This window comes from Quercus suber, unplaced genomic scaffold (assembly GCF_002906115.3).
Source record: "Quercus suber isolate HL8 unplaced genomic scaffold, Cork oak 2.0 scaffold_417, whole genome shotgun sequence".
Lineage (NCBI taxonomy): Eukaryota > Viridiplantae > Streptophyta > Magnoliopsida > Fagales > Fagaceae > Quercus > Quercus suber.
Genome location: NW_027069868.1, coordinates 42,889 through 67,033, shown reverse-complemented (window position 1 = coordinate 67,033; position 24,145 = coordinate 42,889). Strand labels below are relative to the sequence as shown.

General features: G+C 35.9%; 4 protein-coding genes and 1 long non-coding RNA gene across 8 annotated transcripts; 1 reads left to right on the top strand and 4 right to left on the bottom strand.

Annotated features, from left to right (window-relative positions):
- Nucleotides 1–527: 527 nt before the first annotated feature.
- LOC112027897 (peroxisomal (S)-2-hydroxyacid oxidase GLO4) lies at nucleotides 528–4,996 on the bottom strand. Of its 3 annotated transcripts, none has more exons than XM_024060536.2 (12): nucleotides 4,873–4,995; nucleotides 4,081–4,227; nucleotides 3,874–3,998; nucleotides 3,744–3,790; nucleotides 3,595–3,672; nucleotides 3,318–3,442; nucleotides 3,099–3,156; nucleotides 2,872–2,934; nucleotides 2,489–2,558; nucleotides 2,020–2,120; nucleotides 1,575–1,679; nucleotides 528–1,053 (listed from the first exon to the last, which is right to left on the bottom strand). In XM_024060536.2, the coding sequence occupies exons 2-12, from the start codon at nucleotides 4,221–4,223 to the stop codon at nucleotides 874–876; spliced, it is 1,095 nt and encodes a 364-aa protein (XP_023916304.1). In that variant the 5' UTR covers nucleotides 4,224–4,227; nucleotides 4,873–4,995; the 3' UTR covers nucleotides 528–873. The 3 variants fall into 3 exon arrangements, with proteins under 3 accessions (XP_023916304.1, XP_065617609.1, XP_023916306.1); XM_065761537.1 differs by having other exon boundaries at nucleotides 3,637–3,672; XM_024060538.2 differs by lacking the exon at nucleotides 2,872–2,934 and having other exon boundaries at nucleotides 4,873–4,996.
- A 5,500-nt stretch (nucleotides 4,997–10,496) lies between these two features.
- Nucleotides 10,497–11,960, bottom strand: LOC112027873 (flavonol 3-sulfotransferase). The gene is made up of 2 exons (XM_065761521.1): nucleotides 11,797–11,960; nucleotides 10,497–11,028 (listed from the first exon to the last, which is right to left on the bottom strand). Exons 1-2 carry the CDS (start codon nucleotides 11,958–11,960, stop codon nucleotides 10,497–10,499), a joined length of 696 nt encoding a protein of 231 aa, XP_065617593.1.
- A 596-nt stretch (nucleotides 11,961–12,556) lies between these two features.
- On the top strand, nucleotides 12,557–13,286 carry LOC136062466 (uncharacterized). 2 transcript variants are annotated; one of them, XR_010624196.1, is made up of 2 exons: nucleotides 12,557–12,928; nucleotides 13,204–13,286. It is a non-coding gene; the product is annotated as an uncharacterized LOC136062466 (long non-coding RNA). The 2 variants fall into 2 exon arrangements; XR_010624195.1 differs by having other exon boundaries at nucleotides 12,557–12,934.
- A 3,175-nt stretch (nucleotides 13,287–16,461) lies between these two features.
- LOC112032187 (uncharacterized) lies at nucleotides 16,462–17,082 on the bottom strand. Its single transcript, XM_024064947.1, has one exon. The coding sequence runs from the start codon at nucleotides 17,080–17,082 to the stop codon at nucleotides 16,462–16,464; it is 621 nt and encodes a 206-aa protein (XP_023920715.1).
- Nucleotides 17,083–20,725: 3,643 nt separating this feature from the next.
- LOC112032186 (uncharacterized) lies at nucleotides 20,726–21,118 on the bottom strand. Its single transcript, XM_024064946.1, has one exon. The coding sequence runs from the start codon at nucleotides 21,116–21,118 to the stop codon at nucleotides 20,726–20,728; it is 393 nt and encodes a 130-aa protein (XP_023920714.1).
- Between the last annotated feature and the right edge of the window lie 3,027 nt (nucleotides 21,119–24,145).

Here is a 24,145-nt window from a genome sequence, read left to right as displayed (position 1 = left end):
AAAGGAAACAAAGAACCTTGGACCATCTTACTTATCACAACAATACTAATTCAAGGCTTTCCAAGTTAAAGATATGTGGTGGAAGTAGCTGCTGACTTTGGCAATAATTCTCCACTTTCGATCAGTTTTTGTTTTTGTTGTTGTTGTTGATAATTTGATAGTTATAAACAGGTACTAGAGGTTTCTTTTTTCTAATACCTGCTCTTTTTTTTGGCAACGCCCATGCATCAATGAGCCCATCTCTCTTCTCATCAAGCTTGGCTCCATCACATTAATCAGCCTTAAAAGCTCCAAGCCAGAAGTGAATTCAGCATTGCCACTGAAATTCTCTCACTACCATGCTACCAATCTACTATGACTGGTCTTTACCACTTAAAAGAATTTAAGGAAAAAAAAATGTCCCCCATTTTAAAATGTATTTTTCAATCAATAACTTTGAGACGCTGCCCAGGTTTATGGAATAATTTCTCAGGGTATGAGCTTGAGCTTGCATTTTTTGTTTCATTCTGTAGAACTTTACAAAGATCTACCGATAGAAAAGTAGAAAATATCAATCCTTAAACTCCTAGTACAATTTAAGAGTAGGAGAATACGATGGGGTTCTGCTCTGAACCCATATCTTTAACATGGACTTCATGGTTCCACATATAGAACCACATTTATTTATAAAACATACATAGCTATGGCAGAAGATAGTATTCATGGTCCCATTCCACTATCTACATGCCAGCTTGATCATTGAAGAAATTTCAACATATTCCACACCTATTCACAGTTACTTATTGTTAACAATGTAATTACAAATGTATATATATTATTGATGATCTGAATCATTTTTCTTTAGGACATTGTCCTAATGCTTCAAATATTTTATTAGAGCATTGAATGCATTTTTTCATGCTCTGTCCTCACATGGCTTCTAGTAACATCTTTCACACTAGGACAGCCAGACAGTGCCATGGTGAGCTCAAGCTCATCCTTCAGCATATGGATGACTTTTCTCACCCCATATTCCCCCTTTGCTGCCAACCCATAGACAACAGGCCTTCCAATCTGCAATAATAAATATATAGATTACAATAGAGTTTAGAGAGCTTTGACCAAGAATCATAAAATTTTAAGAAGTTTTTAAATATTAGCATTGACTTTGAGATGGAGAGAGGAGCAAAAATTGAGTGTTGAGGATTAATACTGCCAAGGCGTGTCACTCCTACAATTATATCCAGCACTCTCAAAGTGTTTCAATGATCTAGGTATTTATCTTGAGCAACTTAAAAAGTTTTTTATTTGCACATGCAAGTTAGACGGAAATTAGACAATAAGTTGAAAAAAAATGGCAATCTAGAAGCAGAGTACGATAGAGCTGCTTCCCAAAAAGGCATCAGTTGGATTCACTGACATTCATTGACAGTTGAAACTCACGTAAAAGCAACTACACAAGCGCATGACCAAAAAATACTACTTGTTCTCTTTATATAGCAACCACATGGCGGACATTGCATGTGAAGAAATGGTGTAAGAGAAGATGCATAGGTTAGTTACATGAATTAAATAGTCTGGGGTGGAGAGCTTACAAGGACGGCTTGTGCACCAAGGGCTAATGACTTGAAGACATCTGTTCCTCGCCGCACTCCTCCATCAAGGAACACAGGAACTTTCCCTCCAACAGCATGAACCACCTGTAACCACAAGATGCCTAAATAGCCACAATCGCTGATTGAACTTTGGCATGCCAAAGAGCATAGTGTAACTCTACACAAATCCAGACAGAAAAGTCCTTTGCAGGAATGCATGGCCACGTACGTGTCTTGTATTAAATTGCTAAAATTTCATACAAATTTGAATGTTAAGGATGTCTAGCTATGGCATTACCTCGTACAAAACTTCCCTAAACCCTTATACTGTTAACATCTATATTAAAGAAGGAGCACAGAGATGCAAAATGTAAAATCTGTGTTTACACCTACACACCTAATGAGAATAATATTCTTATGCTAAGCAGTAGAGATAAAACTTCACCTCTTCCAGAACAGTAATAGTAGCAGGAGTGTAATCAAGCTGGCGAGCCCCATGATTAGAGACAACAATCCCAGCAACCCCTACTTCTGTCGCCTTTATTGCTGCCCATGACAGTACATCAAATGTTTAGGATATTTGAATGTTGAACAGAAAGTAAAGCAACCATGACATTCAAGGATCTGATAGGTAATTGTGAGAAAAAAATCAAACGATCAGGATGATTAACAGGCCTCCTATACTTGAAATTCCAAAGATAAAAAGGATGATTAACTGAAATTTTCATTGAAAGTTTAAAGTTTCAAAGGCAGAGAATGTTCTTCCTGTTACTAAGGGAAGGAAAAAAAATAGGGAAGATGCAAAATAGAGATGTGAATATCAGTAATAAAGCTTGACCTTACCATCTTCATGAGTAATAATAGTGATAGTATAATAATGATGAGATGCAAATATCATAAGATAGAGATCCTACCATCTTCCCGAGTGAGTACTCCCTTGATTAGAATTGGCAAGTTTGTTATAGATCTTAACCATCCTATGTCCTGTGTATGTTGTGACACTTTTGTTAAACTCATAAGAATGTAAGAAACCATGGCCCTTGCACACACCCTCAGCAAGCAAAAATAAAAAGTGAAACCATATAGGCACTTCCAATGGTATCTTACGTCTCAACCTTTACATTATAAAAGCACCAACTAAAATACATAACGCTAAAATCAGTGTTATAATGAGTAAAACAAATAGTTTTGAAAATTTATGCAGAAGGGGAAAAAAAACTATTTTCCAAGTAAAATCTTCCAAACATTTTTGTAACAGCACATTAAAAGGTAAGCAGAATAGGTTACTCGTTTATACCCTCCAACACAAAGAAGCATCAAGGGCCCCTTTGGCAAAACCTTCTAAAATTGAACCTTCATCCTGCAGAAAATTTGATTCAGTAGTAACAATAAAAGCTATAGTTTTAAAATTTTTAAAATAAGATTAAAACTTCAGTTAACATGCATACATGTGTCCATTTTTTAAAATTCAATGCATCTGGCACATTTCAATGTGGCAATCGGGAGTTACACAATTTCACTCACATTGTCCACTTCAGTTGATACAAGGCCTTCAATATTCTTTAACGGTGGCACAATCATTCTGCAGAACTTATTACGGTCATATTTCAAATAAGATTTAAGATCAAGCCTATTCTGTTAGCATGAAAGGAACATAAATACCATTACAGGGAGAACTTTATACCCAACTGTGAAGGGAATAAAATGATTAGTGTTCGAAAAAAAAAAGGAGATAATATCTACTTGTTCTTTATGTCTGCCTCCCTTCGACCAAGCATGGGAGCATCAACTGTCAGCACAATAGCCTTGTATCCATTTCTTTCAGCTCTCTGAACTAGCTGAGCTGCTACATCTCGGTTCTTATATACCTATTCCCAGATGAATATCAGATTACAGTGTGACTTGCTAACAACAAAATCCCCAACACAAAGACAAAGAAAGCAACCAAAAGAAAGTGTTGCCGCCCAAGAAATATACATTTCATTAATGAAATTATAAGAGCTAAAGAAGGATTGAATACATATAATTGAAAAAACCGAATGGCATTGCAGCTGGAAGCAACCTCCTCGATAGTGCAGGAAGACATGGAGGACAAAACCTGCAATGAAAAATAACTTACAATTTGTGAAACTTAGCAAGAAAATTAGCTCCATATTTAAAAATCAATACCATTATAGTATTAGACGCAGCTGCTGCTCTGGCTGTGGCGATCTCTCCTAGAATAATCACAATGAGCAAGTAAATAAGAATCCAAACAAATTTCAACCGAGACTGAGAACTCTTCCAAGAAGATTTGGACCTTCTGGATGTGCCAACTTATGCATAGCAGATGGAGCTACCATGATTGGCGCTGAGATTTTGTAACCCAGTACAGTAGTCGACAAATTTATTCTGCTTACATCTACAAGAATTCTAGGCCGGAACCTGAGAAGCAGTGGAAAGTGATCAGGAAATTATTGTAGCCAGTTTACAGCAAAAATCACCAACTGAATTAGCAGCAGCATACGTTATTCTGTGAAATGCTTCCACATTCTCTTTTAGGGTGTATTGATCCTCAGCTCCCCCAGAATAATAGTCATAATACATTTTTGGAAGAGCTTGCCTAGCCAATTCTTGAAACTCGTTAACATTAACGGGTTCACCCTCCATTATCCTGGATACATGAGCATTAATAGATGGATTACTTTCCAGTGATTTAATACTAGATGCATTCTGAAGAGACTCCACCATATAAAGACATTGATTATGATAGTATCAACAATGGCAAGAATTTGTTAAAATACGTGATACTTCTGTTTAAGGCCTTAAAAATTTTGCTTGGCCTTGGTTATATTATGATATAGCCACAGGCCAGCTTGAGGCAAAGTTGGGTTCCCAAGCAACTCTAAATTTCTTGCACAAAGTAGTATGACTTTGATGAATCATAATCAAAGTCATTCACATACTATGTACTGGGTATTGGCCATTCCTCACCAGTCACCACCGTTTTAAGCAAGTCAATCTACAATATTGAAAATATTCACATATACATATTCATATGGATTGGTAAGATATCCCAGAAAACTTTTTTTTTTTTTTCCTTCTTTTCTGTGTTTTTTTCATGGTCTACAAAGTACTGCAGAGCATAAAGGTTCAACATGGTACTTCCATAAGCAGAATCAATACCGGTTAAATGCCTGAAATCACTTCAAAGCAATCAATACCAATAAAAAGCGTGATGACCCATTAAAGTATTGACATTCATTACTACTCAGAAGATGGTCAAGTAGATCATGATCAAAATATAAGCAGCACATACCTACAAGAGCTGAGATTGAAAGTCCCTAGAGTTTTTACAATCTGAGCAGCTACTGAGGGAAAAGGATATTGAGTTTGACTTCCTAGTTCCTACTCAAAAGAGTTAAAATCTCAATTGAGTTAAATATGTCAGTGGGCCAGACTCTAGAGAGCTACTAGGACTGGTGTAACTTGCACAAATGGGCAAGGTTATAATTGTCATTGTGATGAACAAAGTCGTGTTAAAACCAGACTCTGAAATTAGGCCACCTCGGCCAAGTTCTGTTCATCCCATATTTGAGTATTGAATAATAATCTCAATGATAATTTCTAAATTATTTATGTTATTATGTAGAATTAAATAATAGCTTATTTAAATATATTGATTTTTTTTTGTTAAATATATTTAAATATATTGATTTTTAAACGAGTGTTGAGTGTCCTAAAGTTAATGAGGATTTAACATTCTATTATTTTCCTTTTGAAAATATAGTCTTTGAAAATATATTCTCTTTGATTTTTTTTTAATTTTTATTTAAGTAAAAGGACAGTACACTACAAGTCACAACTATTCTAAAGTCCCTCAATATATATATATATATTTTTTGATGGAATAAAGTCCCTCAATATTATTTTGCAATCATGAAAGATGTTGCATACTCCGATCCGTAGTTGGTGGCTAGTTTAAGACCATCCAATAAAGTTCAAAGTTCCATGGCCATGCTGGTTGTAAAACATATGGTCTGAGCAAAACAACAAACCTATTGGTCAGTAAGGTTCTTGATGAGGCCTCCCTTACTTGCCAATCCTGAATTGCCTGGTGCAAAATCCTTGGTTTTAATGGTTGACTGGTTGAGTTTGAACTTTGAACCATGAGTGGGTTTTTAATTTGATCTCAATTTATCTACCAAAGACTAATTTTTATTTCTTAATGAACATCAAAGGAATAGGAATTAAGAACCAGCAATAATTTCTAGCCAGACCCAATTGGTTAACTATTGAACTGAGAACTGTGAGGTCCAGTTGGGAAATTTGTTTTAGTGCATGAAAACCCTCTACTTTTAAATATATATATATATATATTATGAGTTTTTGTTTGGTATTAAAGAGAGTTTTTATTTTTTATTTTTTTAATTCGATAATCGAAGAAGGGAGATTTGAATTACGTACATTTCCCTTGAAAAGCTTCAAGAGTCAAGGCTCTTGGCATGAGAGAGTCTTTCTCAAAGTAGGCAAATGATGGGGTGTCACCAATGTAACGCCCTAAAATCAGTAGCAATAAAAATCTATTTAATCTGAATAATCCATAAAAATATTAAATAAAAGAAACCAGTAATCTTAAATCTTATCACAAATGTCAGAGCTCTAATTCACCAAAGACAAAACATCCTCAAAATAATTCTTCAATACAATATTTAATGCCATAAAAAAATTAACAATAAAATCTTCAATTCCACAAAATAGTTTGTAACTACTGTCTCCCAAGAATCTTTACTCCAATAATTCCTCTAATGTATCTGTAATGGGAAATAAAAGGGAGGTGAGATGACTCAATAAGTGGAATTCACTAACATTGGGGTGTGGGAACAAACCTTTCAAATAAATAATACTTACAACAATTGCATAATTTGTAACTCTTCAATATTTATCATCAAATACTTCATATATATAAAAACAAATATCTTTATATTGTGAGCCATCATAATATATATATATATATATATATCAATATCATCACATAAACAATTTCCTAGGCTTTACTCGTGGTCAACGTTTACGCCCCGTTGACAGGATTGTGCTGTCCCCCTTTTTGGGACTGGAACCTCCTTTTCATCCCCTTTCTTAAGGATGGTTCCTTGGGAACCCTAAGGTGCACTACCTTGCTAAAGAGCTTCCTTTTTGGATCCTCAATAATATACTCCCTTGCTAAGGAGCTATCAAATGTGCACTGTCCCCTTTTCTAGGACCGTCCCTTGCTAAGGACTAGCTGTAGTATGATTGTCCCTTGCTAAGGACTAGATACCATACCGAGCTTCTATTCACGACTTGCCATAGGTTTCCAAAACACATTTCAATATGCTCACAAAAATAATCCATTCATAATTCTCAAAAATATAAAGATATATTCACGCATATAAGTTTAAATAAATTCAGGTTGTCCCACAAGTTTTTCATAAAACGAATAGTCAATGTGCACATCAAACATTTATAAAATATCAATTCATATATAAAATATTAACATGTTTCTTTAATATAAAATAGTTTAATAATCAACACTGCTTTGGGAAAACCCCCAAAATTAGTAAACACCACTTACCTCTTAATTAATTGCAAAAATATGAAACCAACCTCTCTTCAGTCACAATAAATCAGTAGAATTAGGACCTAGCAACACCAAAAATAGGTCCATCAATACAAAATTTTCCCACTTAACAATCTGTTTTCACACTTAAATAGTTTAATCTATCAACATTAAAGCTTATGGAGGTGTTTAGTTTCTTTGAAATACTCTTCAACCATGTCAGATTTTGGGCTTACAATTACCGCTGCATAATCATATCTTTTTGGCTCTACCTAATCAGATATTGGCTTAAAAACATTTCTGCATAATCAGATTTACGGGCTTAAAATGTTGCTGCATACTCAGTGGCTTGGAGATGATAATTAGTGTCACTAGAATGATGCAAAGGTAGGTATCTAATAACATAATGCAGCCTTTTTCCATTAATATAATCCTAGCTATGCATGAAACTTTGATATGGCAGGAAGGTGGACATGTGATCAACCTAATATATACCTTAATTTATCCATCCAATTGCCTAGAATTCCCTTGATGCCACCAAAACACAAAGAAGTTGCTGGACACATATTGAACAAGGACAACGTGAAGATACATGGCAGATGGGTGGTGATATTTAGTGAGGCCATATACGGTCATATAATGTCCACAAAACACCCTTTTTCTATCAACATAATCATAGCCTTAGGTCCATAACAGCAGCCCCTATTTTTATTTTTATTTTTTCTTCTATTAGGTACGCCACTAACAGATTCTTCCTATAAGAGTGGAAAGAAAAGCTAGCCATTGAGTATTACAATTTCCCTAAGTTTAGAGCAGAAGAGAACCGTACCTTTAGTCTCCACTCACAGCCACAGTGAAGCAAAGCAAGGTTAGTAGTGTGAAGCGGCTGAAGCAAAAGGAAGCTCCATCAGTAAAATACACGTGTGACTAAAGAGGAAGAAGGCTAGGGTTTTATTTTATTTTTATTTTTTTTTAAAGCTTATCAAAGCCCATATATTTACTTATGCCACCTCAATTGGGCTTCATATTCCATAGCCTTTATCTTATTTTTAATATCATAGGCCCAATTCAATTTAATCCATTTAATTGCAGGCCTCCTTATAATTTATGTATAATAATTAAATTGGTGTCAAAATTTTGGGGTGTTACAACCAAAGTATCCGATCAATCTGGTAATGAGGAATTAAAAGGATTTTTAGAAGATTCTGAAAATATTCCTACTATCTTGTGTTCTAAAATCATAACTTATAAGTGCTTTATTAAATAAATAGTCAAGTAAATGGATGGCCATTGGCCTAGATCAATAATCACTATTCACATTTTTTTATCTAAGCATTGGTTTTGTCTTTAATGTTCCCTCAAAGAAGCATCACTATTTAAAGTTTAAACTAGTAAATATTTTTTAAAATCTTTTGATTAACCTTGTATATAATTTATTTAAGTTTTTCTTACTTTCTTTCTTTCTTTCCTCTTTTTTTTTTTTTTTTTTTTCTTACAAAATAAAATTATACTCTAGCCTAATCTAAGTATATATGTGTGTGAAGTTCTCTCTTGGAGACTTAAACTCCGGCCCTTAAAGTCTCAATACTACAAATAATTGTGTCCTTTTTGAAGTATTGAACTTTCCTTTACCATGAAATCAAACCGAGCCGGCCTAGCAAGAAGAGGCAAAGACTACTCTTTGTTAATACTCAAGACTCAATATGGGGACTAAGGTTAGTTTATACTCCTGAATAGTCTGCTTGATTTTCGATAATGGAAGTGCTAAGAAGCAAGAGCCGCCAAGTTCTCTGCTTCATCTTTGGTCTCTCTCTCTGTTTTATTGTGTTTTCACTTTGTATACCTAATGAAATATGGGGAGAAAGAAATGATGGTGGATTTGGTTGAGATTGGTGTATATCTACACTAATCTGGAGATGAATTTTATATAATTTTAATTTAAAATGAAAATTTTAATTTTTAACATAGGGTCAATTTATAAATATGAAAATCTCAAGGAATTATTAAAAGAACTAATTGAAATCCTAGGAGGTTAGTTTGCAACTCACCTAAACATCATAGGGTGTTTTTATATTTTGGCCCACTTTTTAATTATGTTTAATATAACCGATTCTCAAATATAATAGTAATACTACCTAACGAGTTTTATAATGAACTATAAAAATCATTTAAGTTGTTTTTTATTAAGTTATAATATATTTGCGCATTAAATAGGATATTCACTAGTTAACCAAATAGCTACACAATCATATAGATTTAGAAGCTTTTGGAACAATCCACTACTTCAACAAAACATCTCTCAAAATCAAAATCCCAAATACATCCTTAGAGTTCCCTTTGACATAATCACATTGGACCGTGTAAGAATGAATGGATAGATTAGGACTAAAGTAGATGTAATGGACCGAATATGACTAAATTAGACCAAATTAGACCGAATAGGACTGAAGTGAATCAAATAGGACCAGTGTCGACTAAATAGGACCAAAGCAGATAGAATGGACTGAATAAGATCAATGTGGACCGAGTAGGTCCAAATGGCCCAAACAAGACTGAAATGGACCAAAGTAAGCAGAATGAACCGAATAAGACCATTATGTGGACCAAATAGGGTTGAAGTGGACTAAATAGGATCAATGTGGACTGAATAGCACCAAAGTAAACTGAATAAGACTTTTAAATATTTATTATTTTTATTGCATTTTTAGGGCTCATATTTATAATTACTAGTGTCTTTTTTGTATTTTTTTTTTTAAATTCAAAATTAAATATTTTAGCCCAAATATAACAAAATTTCATACTTTTCAACCCAAAAATTAAGGGAAAAACTGCATTTTTGAGCTAAACTTGAAAAGGCAACATACAAAAAGAATCAATTAAGACCTAATTAGTGTTTAACTTTTAAGAAGAACAAATTATCTTCAATAAATTTTCAAGAACAAATTATACATATATCCCAACAATCTCTCTCTTGGTTGAAAGTCATTACCTCTTTACGGCCTTCAAGATCTCTCTATGGGCTACAAACAAGTCCTACAAATTAAAAACTCATTATGTTATATCAACACTCATTTTTTACATAATTATTCAATATAAGACTTCACTTACATGTGTATATCTAACATCTTATCATTTGAGCTTTGAACAATTAAAGACACTAGAAATACATTAACACTAATTGACATTAACCACACCTTATTAAAGCATCCTACAAGAGGTCCTTACACCAAAATGATGATAATTCATGCTGTTTTAGGTGCTAAAAAAGCGTTTAGTCCCATATCTTATTTTGTTGCCATACTCAACTACATTCATGAAATATGAAAGGAGTGTAAACTGCTCGCTCATGCGGCATCCAAAGTCAACCTGGAACCGTTGAGCTTTTGCTTGGTTATTTGATCAAGTTGCATTGCCATTTCAGATGTAAGATGATTCTTCCAATCTCCAATTTTACCTTTCCTAAAAAATATGTTGTTTTTATTCACAATCTCTTTTGGTCGAATTTCTGGGATCCCACTTTTATTCACCTCCAAACTTGACATGTTCTCAAAACTACATTGGTCTATTATTTTTTGCACTGCACCTTTTTCTTCTTCCTTCAAGGAGAAAGGGTAACCCATGAACATAGCCATTTCCTTCACCCAATATACGGTATCATTCATCAAATCTTCATACTTTAAAAACAATATCCTCTCTTGTGATTCCAAACTAGCTCTCCAATACCCCAGTACATGGTCCCAATATGGTCCAGAAGAAGATAATCCTTCACAAAAGTACATTAATGCATCCTCCAAATGAAGATCTTCCATGGCCTTAGTAACCGACTCTGACTTTTGAGAAAAGTGCCACAGAGATACAAATACATCCTTTGGATCCCTGCATATGTAAACAATCTTACAACTAGAATTTATAATGGATTTTGGTAAGGAAGTGTAGGAAATGTGTGTAGCAGAAAGTGGAACATTGAGATCCAAAGTTTGTGAGTTTGAAAGAAATTGAACTCCATGTAGGGTACCAAATCATGTGATAATTTGGTGAGTAAAGGGTTTGTGGACTCGTCAAATTGGGATCGTGTCATAATGGAAAAACTCAGGGCCTTCAACCAAGTTGTGCCAGCTTTTGGAGCACTACTCAAGATCACGCTGTTGGGTTGAGGTTTGAAGTGGTCTTGAGTCGACAATATTCCTTCTAAGGTATATGGACCGTACCAAAAACCTTCATACTGGTAGAGATCTAGCGGCCAACAACCCTTTCTTCAGACTCTGACTTTTGAGAAAAGTGCCACAGAGATACAAATACATCCTTTGGATCCCTGCATATGTAAACAATCTTACAACTAGAATTTATAATGGATTTTGGTAAGGAAGTGTAGGAAATGTGTGTAGCAGAAAGTGGAACATTGAGATCCAAAGTTTGTGAGTTTGAAAGAAATTGAACTCCATGTAGGGTACCAAATCATGTGATAATTTGGTGAGTAAAGGGTTTGTGGACTCGTCAAATTGGGATCGTGTCATAATGGAAAAACTCAGGGCCTTCAACCAAGTTGTGCCAGCTTTTGGAGCACTACTCAAGATCACGCTGTTGGGTTGAGGTTTGAAGTGGTCTTGAGTCGACAATATTCCTTCTAAGGTATATGGACCGTACCAAAAACCTTCATACTGGTAGAGATCTAGCGGCCAACAACCCTTTCTTCTTGGGATGGTTGACATGATCTCTTTGTATATGTTGTGACTTTTTGGTTCAGACATATTCTCTTCTTTCTCATTGCTCTTTTGACCTTGGTTCATTTTGGAAGATGAGCACTCCATTACTAGAAAGCAAAAGTAGCTTGGAATATATTGGAAATGTATAGCTGAATGGGAAAGAATGCCATTATATATAGGATTTTGTTAATCTGTGCCAAAGGTACACATCATTTTTCATTTTAAACCTCCAATAATTGAGCTGGTAATGGACAATACAAAAATAAGTATATCTGGTCCCTTCACTTGTCTTTTCCCTCACTGTCTCGACAGTGTCTCTAGTGTACGTAGTTTTTTTATTATATGGAATCTAAAAAACGTGGAAGTGGATTACCACTAAAGAAAGAAATGTCTGGCTGGAATTAATAATACAAATATAAAATGGTATGATATTAACAGGAAAGCGAAAATGGTCAGTGAGACTAGTTTTCTTTATTCATTCCAGCCAAAAATTTCTTTACAGTATGAGGAAAAAGGCAAAAGAAGGGAACAAAAGAAAATCTCGGGGCTTGATTCTCATAGCTTTGGTATAATATATCTAATCTAATACTATATATAATAGCAGAGGCTTTTAATAAGGTGCTGACACGTTAGCAAAAAAGTCCCCTTAAAATGTCGACACGTGTACAATTTTTCCTTTAAAAAACCGTACGTTGCGACAATTAAAATCACAACAGCCTGCAAGTTACACCTGTTCAACCCGTAACAATCATAATAAAAGCCGCTAATTGGCCCGCATGTTACACCTGTTCAGCCCAAAACAAACATAATAAAAGCCATCCATTTCTCACGCCAAAAGGGTTGTAAAGTAACAGATACGGTTTGCTGAAGGAGGAAAAACACAAAAGAACAGAGAGAGACAGAGATTTCGTAAACTGCAGAAGAACAGAGATTGATCGAAAACGTTACAAAAGAGAGATCGAAAGCGCCTTCATTCGAGATAATGAACCCGTTAAAACAAATGAAGAACAGAGATCGACAAAGAGATAAATTTCAGGGCAGCCACCACGGTCATTCAATCGGAACCGTTTCCGGTGAAGGTTTTCTTTATTCTTTTTAAAATTACATGATAACTATGATTTATATTTGACTGTTTCGGTTTTAGGCATTTGGGTTAGATTTGGTTTTGTTCAAGGTTATACGATTTAATTTGGTTTATGGGTAGGGTATATGTGTTGCTTTGGATTTATTTAACTCTCTCTTGGATTCAATTGTAGATTTCATTTGTAAATAATTGATTTCAATTTCAAATCTGTGTAATAAAAAATTAAAGGGTTTTTCCTGAACTTTCCTTTTTCTGGGTTTGTAGGTGGAAGGGCAAATCCTTGGAAGCAATCCAAGTCTGATTAGAGGCGGTACTACCAGCTATAGTTTCTGGAACCATCACTGGTAATTTTTTTTTTTTTTAATCAAGGTACGCTATCTTGTTCTTAAATTCTGAAATTTACATAATGCGAGTTATCAATCATAAATGAAATAGATCCACATTTGTTGCTTCCGCTATGTGGTTTGTATGAGATACAAAACCAGATTTACCAACAGAAACATTGTAACAGTAGATAAACGAAGAGACACAAAACTCATCTTTGGGTTGGTGATTATACTTGAAATTTTAATTGTTTCCACTAAAATGATAATGAACTATTCAATTTTAACAACTACTTGAAATTTGAAAGAAGAAAACGAAAAGTTGAAATCAATTTGGGTGGCTAAATAAGATCAAGTATAACTGTAAAGGAGTTAGGAGGATGGAAATGGAGGGACACTTCAAAGCTAAACCCAAATATATGTGTTGAAGCTATGGTTGCTAGCCCTGACAAGCATGATGGTTTCCATGATGTGTGTACGAACTACAATTACACAGAACCAACCCTTGCTGGTATACATTGTATGACTTATGGATAGATGATTTTGGTGGAAGTAATAGTTTTTTGGAATTTTTGTCACCTTCAAGGTAAAAGGTAAATGCAAATATGAGGAAGGAGATGCACATAAGAAAGAAAGGAAAGGACAAACTTCTAAAAATGGACTGGGGCTGGTTGGGGGACTAAAGACCAGCATTAAGAATTGATCATAGAACAAAATACATTAGCATTTAAGACAAATAAATGGTAATGGCTGAATAGTAATAGAGTGCATCAACATGTTTGTCCATGATCTATATTTAGTTATTTTATAATAATAATAAAAAATAGAGAGAAATCATAAAGGAAAAAAGGATTTTTTTTTTTTAAAAAGCATGACGTGGAGGATGAGGTGGCTCAACAGGAGCGTAGCAACATTAAATGCTACGCTTCAGCTTTTAGTAATATATAGATATAGATTGGTTGTTCTAAAAAAGACAAATAGAGACTTAAACACTAAACAAAAATTTAGTCAAATTTATCTATCATCTTCCTCTATTATGTGAAATTATACAGTCCTCAGTGAGGATATTATAATTTCTCCTCTATTATGTACAATCTCTCAACCTTTAAAAACTATGTCCAATTATAAATAATTGGACACACATCACTTCCAACATTTTAGACTAACTTCAAAAAAAAAAATTATGTTCTAACTACAAAATTTTAAATGAAACAAACTTATCATTTAGCTATACATGATATAGGGAGTAAAGATGTGTTGCCAAATTTGCTTTTGCTAAATAGTTACACTAGTTTTAAAAACATAAAATAAGGAGGACAAAAAAGTAAATTACTAGGTCACATCCAATTCAAAAAATTCATACACCACCACCAAAGACAATCACTCAATTAAGTCAATTCAAAGTTCAAACAAAAATTGGTCTCTCTTATCAAAATGAGTTTATCACCTTAAAAAATTATTTATATTAATATATATTTAACTAGCATCATCACCTCGGCTTTTTTTTGTTAGTGTCGTAAGTTTTTTTTTTTTTTAATAACTCACACATAAAGGTATAGTTGCATGTTTAATGCACACATACATTTATTATGAGTTTCACGCTCATTAAAAAATTATTAAAAAAAAAAAAAAACTTTGGATACCCCTTGATCAAAGCTTTATAAAATACCGACGGATGCAAGTCCCTCCACTCTCAACTATTGAATTATAAAAAATATAATATTAGACAATTATATATATATATATATATATATTTCCAATGTGAAATATTTGAGGAAATTAAAACTTAATGGATATATTTTGTTGGGAAATTTAGACCCCAGTTGATAGAATTAACAAGTTTTAAACCAATTGTTAATTAGATTTATTATGAATAAAACTTGTTAAAACCATCAAACATCAATATCATGTCAAAATCATGCAGCGGAAAAATAAATAAGACAAGATATGATGACCCAGGAAAACCAATGAAACAAACTAGTTTCACAGTAAAAAACCTGGTGGGAAACCTTCCGAAAAGCAATCCACTATAGTAAAGAAAAGTTTCAGATCTAGTACAAAACCTTTGTCCTTAGACTCTACAATCCTCGTAGATGAACTCACAGCAGAAACCTTCTACCACTTCAAAACCTCTGAACTCTTCAATATATGAACGCCACCCTTTGATGCATGAATCCCAATACGTGACTAACCAATTGCGCGGATCCCAGTACGTGACTTAATCACCAACTAGAAGAATATTGTTGGCTGCAAAGTTATTCACTTCATTAACAATGAAGATCAAGAAGCACTTGATTACAAAACCCTAAGGCGCAAAGACGCAATAGCTTTTTTTAGAGAGAATAAGGCATCAGTCACATTTTGCATATGTTCTCCTTGTATTCTCTTATATGATAGCCTCTAAAATAAGCCTTTATAGGTCTAGGGTTGTGAGAAAAGAAACCCTACACAAATACATAAGCTTGGGCCGAAACTCAGATCTGGAAACTTGAATTCCCGTAACCTCAATCGATCGAGCGGAGGTGTCGAGCTTTAAACTTCGACAGATAAAAGCTGTCGAGAAGCTGTCGATGAGCTATCGAGGAGACAGGAGATTTCTCGATCGATCCACCAGCTGTCGAGAGGTGTCAAGATTGCGATAACAATCAACTGAAGATCTCGATAGATAGCCTAGCTGTCAAGAGGTGTCGAGCTATCTGTCTACAGCTGTCGAGCTATCTGTCCAACTTTAATGAATAGCCCTTCTTCACTTGTTTCTTGGTCCAATCCTCATGGCTTTAATACTAGACTTGAACAACATGTTTCTTGAAGTATTAAACACATCTTAGATCTACCCAATTACAAGTAAAGTGCATTTTGTCAAATGATTAGCCAATTACATAAAAGAACGACATATGTTCTTAACAAGTGAAACACATATGTCCTAACATATTTTAACACCGAGATTTGCCAAGCCAAGAAATAGGTATGTTTCTTAGAACTATTGTCAATAAAAGAGGCTCATATTGTTGCATTTATAGTATTTGGACTTGAGAGTTGAGATGTACTTTCTTAGATTCACTTCCAATGTTGGTTGGTAATTTGCCATACTTGGAGACTCTTTTTTTTTTTTGCTTTTGTGATGTCTTCCGCTATATTATTATGACAAAGTTTTTTTTTTTTTTTTCTTTTTTCTTTTTTTTAAGAACAAATCCATCACTCATTCATTAATATGTAAACGATCATAATGCAAAGCATCTACAGCAGGTGGGGGCTCATCCTCCATCCAATATAGATCCTCCACAATGTTCCTAGCAAATCTAGCTAAAGAATGAGCCACCATGTTTCCTTCCCTTCTTACACAACTAAAGCCAACAAATTGCCTACCCGAAATAAAATGTCTAATATCATCCACAATATGACTAAAGAAAGAATTATTTGGTTCAGTACTCGATATCGCTCTCATCACATTTGAGTTATCACCCTCAATTATCAGATTTGAGAATCCGGCCTCCATAGCAAATTCCAAGGCTTTTCGACATGCTAATGCCTCTGCATCATCACTATTGTATACATATTCTCCCTTTGCTGCCATCCTAGCCATCACCTCACCATCAAAGTTTCGAATCATCGCACCTACTCTAGAATAATTCAGGTCCGAGAATACTGCTACATCAAAATTCAGCTTATAAACATCTTGTGGAGGAGGCTTCCAATAGCTACTGCCTAGTGCTGCACTTGAAATCACCAAATTTGCTTGAGCTTTCTTATATTCTTCTAGCAATTCCGCTGCTCGATTTGTCAACCACCACGGATTCTTCATTTGTCCTCCATGCACCATCACATTTCTTTGATTCCATATGAGCCAAGCTTAAACAAGGAAGAGCTCCATCTCAGTTGTTGATAATCTGTCCACCAAAGCTTCAAAAAGCTGCAAAAAATCAATATGGTTAGTCTGAAATTTCTGCTGCACTGCACCCTCATATGGCATGGAAAGCATCCTCAGGTACACTCTTACAACAGTGGCACAAAGTATCTAAAATTATTTTACGCTTTGCAAGATTCACCCGAGTTGGAAGTATATCATGACAAGCTCTCCAGCCAAATTTTCCCGGTATCTTTAACTTCCATAAAGCTCTCCACACCTGCTACAACCAGCCACTTCTATTTGATGCTTCAGCCCAAGATTCAGCCCTTAGCACCTGTCTTGCTAAACGGTTCCCAAACCGAATAATATATTCACCTCTCCTACTATGCAACCATACCATACAATCCTCCACAACCCGTCAACTCAAGGGGATTCTACAGACAGCCTCAGCTTCATCCCTGTTGAACTTGGCCATCAATATATTTCTTCTCCACCCTTGAAGATCCCAATCAATAAGATTTGACACTTTCTAGCCCTCTTCCATATCAATCACCAGATGTAGTAGTTTATTAGAAAGATAATTTGGGATCCATTTATCTTTTGTGACATCAATGGACTCACCATTTCCTACTCTCCAGCAGCACCCACTCCTAAAAATTGGCAAGGCAGCCATCATGCTCTTCCAAACAAAAGAGCTGTTAGATGAGTCATTCACATGAAGAAAATTGCACCAAGGGAAATATCTGGCTTTAAAGCATTTAAATAGTGGAGACTCTTGGTTTTTCAACAACCTCCAACCTTGCTTGGCTAGCATGGCCAAATTAAAATACCTCAAATCTCTAAAACCCATTCCCCCTTCCTTCTTTGGTTGAGTTAAGCTATCCCAACTCTTCCAATGAATTTTCTTGTCATTTCCAACTTGACCCCACCAAAATTTAGCACACAAGGAATTTAGTTCATCACACAACTTCACTGGTAATTGAAATACTCCCATGGTAAAAGTGGGGATGGCTTGGGCAATTGCCTTGATAAGTACTTCCTTCCCCGCCTTGGATAACATTGTCCCCGCCTTGTGATAAGCCTTCCTAGAACAAAAGCACTTTGTGTAGGGGATATAATATTTGGGAGGACTTGTTTCAAACTGTTCGCCAAAACTTTGGAAATAATCTTGTAAATAACATTACATAAACTAATGGGTCGAAAGTCAGACATTTACTAAGGAGACTTTATTTTAGGGATCAACACAATATGGGTATGATTTATAACAGGAACCATGATACCAAAATTAAAATAATCCAGCACAACATTAACTACAGTAGTACCCACTATATGCCAAAAATTTTGGAAAAAAAGTGCATTCATACCATCAAGTCCAGGTGCCTTAGTTGGTCCCATTTGAAATAGTGCAGCCTTGATCTCATCAGCTGTAAAGTCACTAGTCAAAGTCTGTTGCATTTCTGAGGTTAGCTTGTTGGGCACAGTATTGAGGAAATCATTAATCTGGGAACATGTACCTACAGTAAACAAACTATCAAAGTAGTCAGCCGCCACCACAGCTATTTCTTCCTCTTCCTCCATCCAGACACCATCCAGATTTTTTATTCCCTATATGTGATTTCTCCTTCTACATTGTGAGGCCTTTGAATGGAAAAATTTTGTATTTTTGTCTCCATGTTTTAACCAAGCCACTCTAGATCTCTGAGCCCAAAAAACTTCCTGTTTCAATAGTAAATCATCCAATGTCTTACTTATCCCCAAAAATTCAACCCTTGATACTTCAGTAGTCTCCTCCATATTCAACACTTCCAGTCTCTTCTAAAGATGTTTTATCTCTTCTGTCTTTAGGTTTGTTTTAGTTGAACCCCAAGCCCTTAAAACTTCACTACACTTCTTTATTTTATATTGAACCTACTCCAACCCATGGCCATCAACCTCGCTAGACACCTATGCATCCGACACCACTTCATCACACTCCTCCCAAAGCAACCAATTTTCCTCAAACTTAAAACCTTTCTTACCCCTTCTCGGTTTCAGCTACTGTGTTTGGAGAACAATAGGTAGATGGTCATACTCATGAAGGGGAGGATGAGTTACAGAACATAACTGAAACTTGTCTTGCCAATCCTTCGTTGCAACAGCTCTATCTAACTTGAGTTTTGTGTTTGCATACCACCGTCTATTATTATTCCAAGTATATGGATAGATTTTAAACCCCAAATCCTCCAAGTGACAATACTCCAAGGCAACCTGGAATGAATCTATTTGGCTCATTTGAGGTGGTCTCTTACTAAGCTTTTCTGTAGATTGAGTTATTGCATTAAAGTCACTAATACACATCCAAGGTCCCCCACAAAAGCCTTAAGGTGCTCTAATAATTCCCAAGATTTATATCGCAGATTAGCTTCTGCCCAACCATAGAAACATGTCAGCCACCACTCAAAACCATCTTCTTCCTTCAATTTCACTAAGATATGATTGGCTGTAAAATTAATTAAATCAATTACTATACCTTCCTTCCAAATCAAAGCCAACCCACCACCCATATCAGGATTTTTAACAATAATCCTATTCGAGTATGGTAACTCACCATACAACCTAATAAACCCTTCCTTATCTAATCTTGTTTCCATCAAAAAACACACATTGGGAGCTTGTTCCCTCACAATCTTGCAAAGGCTTCGGCCTGTCTAAGGGTTCCCAAGCCCTTGGCAGTTTCAACTTAAGATTTTCATTGCTCCTAGCAAGGGTGACCATCCACCCTCACCGATACATCTGTAGCATTTGAAGTTAACTTCTCACGCTTAATTTTCTAAATTTCCTCCTCTGTACGTGAAAGGGAAAGGTTAGAGTTCTACTCACTAACTCTTTTCCCTAGTATTGGACCTTCTACTGCTTTAGTAAAACTTCCCAGCCCATAGTCCATACGCATAATTCTAGTCCAAGTAGATTGCTTCTTCGGCCCATGCTACCCATGCAGCCCATCAACCTGATCTGCTTGTGTCCTAACCGAAATTGATTTTAAGTTGCTCACTGACGTGTCCACAACAGTAGGAGTAGAGTCCCGTTTATCTTCAGCTTCTATAGATACTGAATTATCCTCAACATCTTCCAAACCTTTTTTCTTGGAACTCAGCATCTGAAAATTTGGTTCTATCCCTTGATTCTCGACCTGAGCATTGTGCTGAGAGAAATCATCTCCTAGATTCTTAGGCTTCCACGCACCCGTCTCCTCCTCTGCAACATCCTTTCGTGGTGGTGATCTCAGACATCCACCGACAACCTTCAACCAATCACCATATTGATACTCAATTTGCCCTTCATTTTTCTCCACAACATAGTGACTAGCACAATGACATAAATCATGGCCTAGCAACCCATAATAATGACAGAAAATAGGTAACCTCTCATACTTAAAATTCACCCATGTACGCACACCATCTGAATCTGCAATAAACCCTCCACACTGCAAAGGCTTCAAAATAGGCAGTGCAACCCAAACCCTCATGAAGAAATTCAGCATGTCTTGTCTTCGACGCCTTTCTACATCTTCCACAGTACCCAGCCTACTCCCTACCTCAGTCGCTACTTGAGAAGAGATTATGTCAAATGAAGCCCCCTAAATCTGAACCCATAAAGAGGCACAATCTAATTTCACATTACTAGCAGTCATCCCCTTTTGCCATCGCTTGAGCATCAGTAATTGATTATCGAAGCACCATGGACTCCCTTTCAAAACTCGGTTCAAATCAAAGTCAATCTGAAATTTGAACCGAAATAAATTCGTTCCCACCTCTATAATCTGCAAACCGGTCAGCATCCCCCATACTCTCCTCATTGTAGCCATTGCCGCCCTTTTATTAAAAGGCTTGCAAGTCAGGAATTTGCCAATTAAACTCAGATTACAACTCTCGATCTCAGGCAACCTGGCCTCCTCATGTATCGAAATAGTTTCTTCCTTCTCCTTAATGAGTTTCATATTCTCCAAGCTAACAGTCACCTCCTCCACCATAATAACAGAATGGACAATCCTTGTGAAAAGAAAAAGGAAAAAAATTCAAGCCCTTAAGGCTATGCCTAAGCGAGAGATAATCGCTTAGAAAGCGAGAGAGAAGGCTCCTACGTGAGGAGAGTCATTTTTGCTCTTACTTGGAGACTTGAGATGTGAAATAAACTCATATAACCACTTTGCCAAGTTCTATTTAGAAGGCAAAGAAATTTTAGACATCTCTACCTGAATGAGATTTATTTAGATATGTCCATTGAAACGCCAAATAGTGGGCCTTTAACGAACGTTTAAACCTTGAAGGGCTTTGTTATAGGTTGTAATGGTAATGTGGAGACTTGCTTGGACAAGTTGATCCTTAGAAAACTGGTGTTGGCATGTAATTCAACCTTGGCAGGAGCATTAGCTGACTGGATTTCAAAATTGACCAATCTTCAGTCACTAAGTTTGATATCAAGTGATCCATTCAGTCAACATTCAACTCTTGTCTTGAGGGACATGTCAACCAACCACAAGCTATAAGACTTGTATTTGCTTGGATGGTTACAATTACCAAGACGATGATGATCAATTTCCTCCAAGCAACTAGAGTTGCTTGGATGGTTATAGTTACCAAGATGATGCTAATCAATTTCTCCCAAGCCTCAAAATTCTCAATTTATCAGTATTGTGACTAAAGGATGGCCCAATGCCAATTCTTTTGAGCAGTTGACTTGCCTAAACATCCCCAGACTTCTCTATGATTTCTACCGGGGAAGAAAAATGATGTGTTGTCATAATGGATTTTCTTGGCTTCGTGTCTTGAAAATGTGGATGCTGGAGAATTTGGAGGACTGGTTTGTGGATGAAGGAGCCATGCCTCAATTTGGAGAATTAAAGATCAGATGCTGCCTTAGATTGCATAAACCAATGACATTATAAGGGATCAAAAACTTGAAGCAAGTAACTTTGATGAATATGCCATGACTACCACATCTGTTAGATCTTTCATGCTGGTATTTGATCATTTCTTGGTGAGGTTCCTATATTATTATTATTTTTTTTTAGGTTCTAAAGACTTAGGATTTCATGTATTTAGAACTCTAATATGTATTGTTGGCAAACCATGATCAAAACAAGTTATTTAGTCGTGTTTAGACTTGCTCAAAGTAGTGTTGTTTATGTAAAGTTGGAATCAAGCTGATGCAGAATTCACTGTGCATCTCGGCCTGGCTCGATTGATCGAAGCTTAGGCTCGATCAATCGAATTTCGCATAAATGCGTTTTTCTACAGTTTTTCCAACTCAGCCCTAACTCCTAAAACATTTAGGGTTTTATGTTTTTGCCCTAGGTATATAAGGCAAACTCTAGCCACGTTTTAGAGGTTGCTCATATTGCTATTTTGTGTAAATAACTTGTGAGATCTAAAGGAGCTTTCCTTTACACAAAGCTTAGGGTTTTCAAGAAGGAGATGTTATCTACACCTTAATGATCAACTCAGTTGCTGCCATTAGAGCTTAAAGATACATAAGCAGGTGTGCTTGTACTTGCTAGAGAATCCAAGAAAGAAGGAGTCCGTGGTCTTGGAGCTTGCACATGGTCGTGTCAGTAAGTTCTACTAGTGGGTAACAATAAGAAGTCAAGCATGGGGGATTGTAAGTCTTATTGTATGAACTTCGATTCTTTCAAGATAGTGGATTCAAGTTTACCTTGAGGATAGCTAGGTCAAATCCTCCCCAGGTTTTTATCGTGTGGTTTCCTGGGTCATCATATCTTTGTGTTATTTACTTTTCCGCTGTTATATACTTGATATGATTATTTGATTGTGATAACCTAGTTTTGCATAATTTGACTACGTTAATCACTTGGCTAATTAACTAGGTTAATCTGGTTGTGTTAAAGGGTCTAAAAACCGTTCAAGTGGTATCAGAGCAGGTAGCTCTCTGTTTGTTGATCTTTTGATCTTTGAGCTGATCCTTCACCCCTGTTGTCATGGATTCTTGAAAAATCTTTTTGCTTATATGTTAACTTGTCTACTTTTTGTCTTTGCCCCTTGTTGTTTTTATTAAATCTTTCCTTGAGTATCTTGGTATAATCACATGTGACAAGAGTTATGTATGTTATACTACTTTAACCGCCTTAAAGGCACGTGATTCTTGTCTTTGGTATTTGGATAGTGGTTGTTCCAGGCATATGACAGGAAACAAAGGTTTATTCAAGACTCTCTTTGAAGGGAAGATTAGGACAGTCACTTTTGGAGATGGAAGCAAATATGTGATCAAAGGCATTGGAACTGTGGACATTCCAGGGTTACCAGTTTTCGAAGATGTTCGGTATATTGATGGATTAAAGGCCAACCTACTCAGCATCAGTCAGATTTGTGACAATGGTTTGAATGTTCTCTTCACTAAGTATGAATGTGAGATACTTGATGGAGGAGGTGACTGTATGTGTGTTGGTATAAGGACAGCTGACAACTGTTATGGTATAACACCAAGCATAAACAACAAGTGTTTTCGTGCAAATTAGATCAAGTTGATTTGTGGCATCAACGGTTGGGGCATGCAAGTCATAAGCAATTAGAGAAGATTTCCAAGTGTGATGCCGTTATTGGTTTACCTAAGTTTGAAAAGATAGACAAGTGCATTTGTGGACCATGTCAGATAGGTAAACAAGTGAAATCCAAGCATCTGTCTGTAGCTAGTGTTCAAACTTCAAGACCTCTAGAGCTATTACACATTGATCTTATGGGTCCTACCAGAGTTCAGAGTTTAGGTGGAAAGAAGTATATTCTAGTTGTTGTGGATAACTTTACTAGATATACTTGGGTTGTGCTTTTGAAAGATAAAGCTGAGGCTCTTGAGAAGATGATACATCTGTGCAAGAAATTGCAAGTTAAGAAAGATACTGTGATAGCCGGAATTAGAAGTGATCATGGAAGAGAATTTGAGAATACCAAGCTGGCTACTTTCTGCAATGATCAAGGCACACATCAAGAGTTTTCTTCACCCAAGACACCTCAACAGAATGGGATAGTGGAAAGAAAGAATAGGG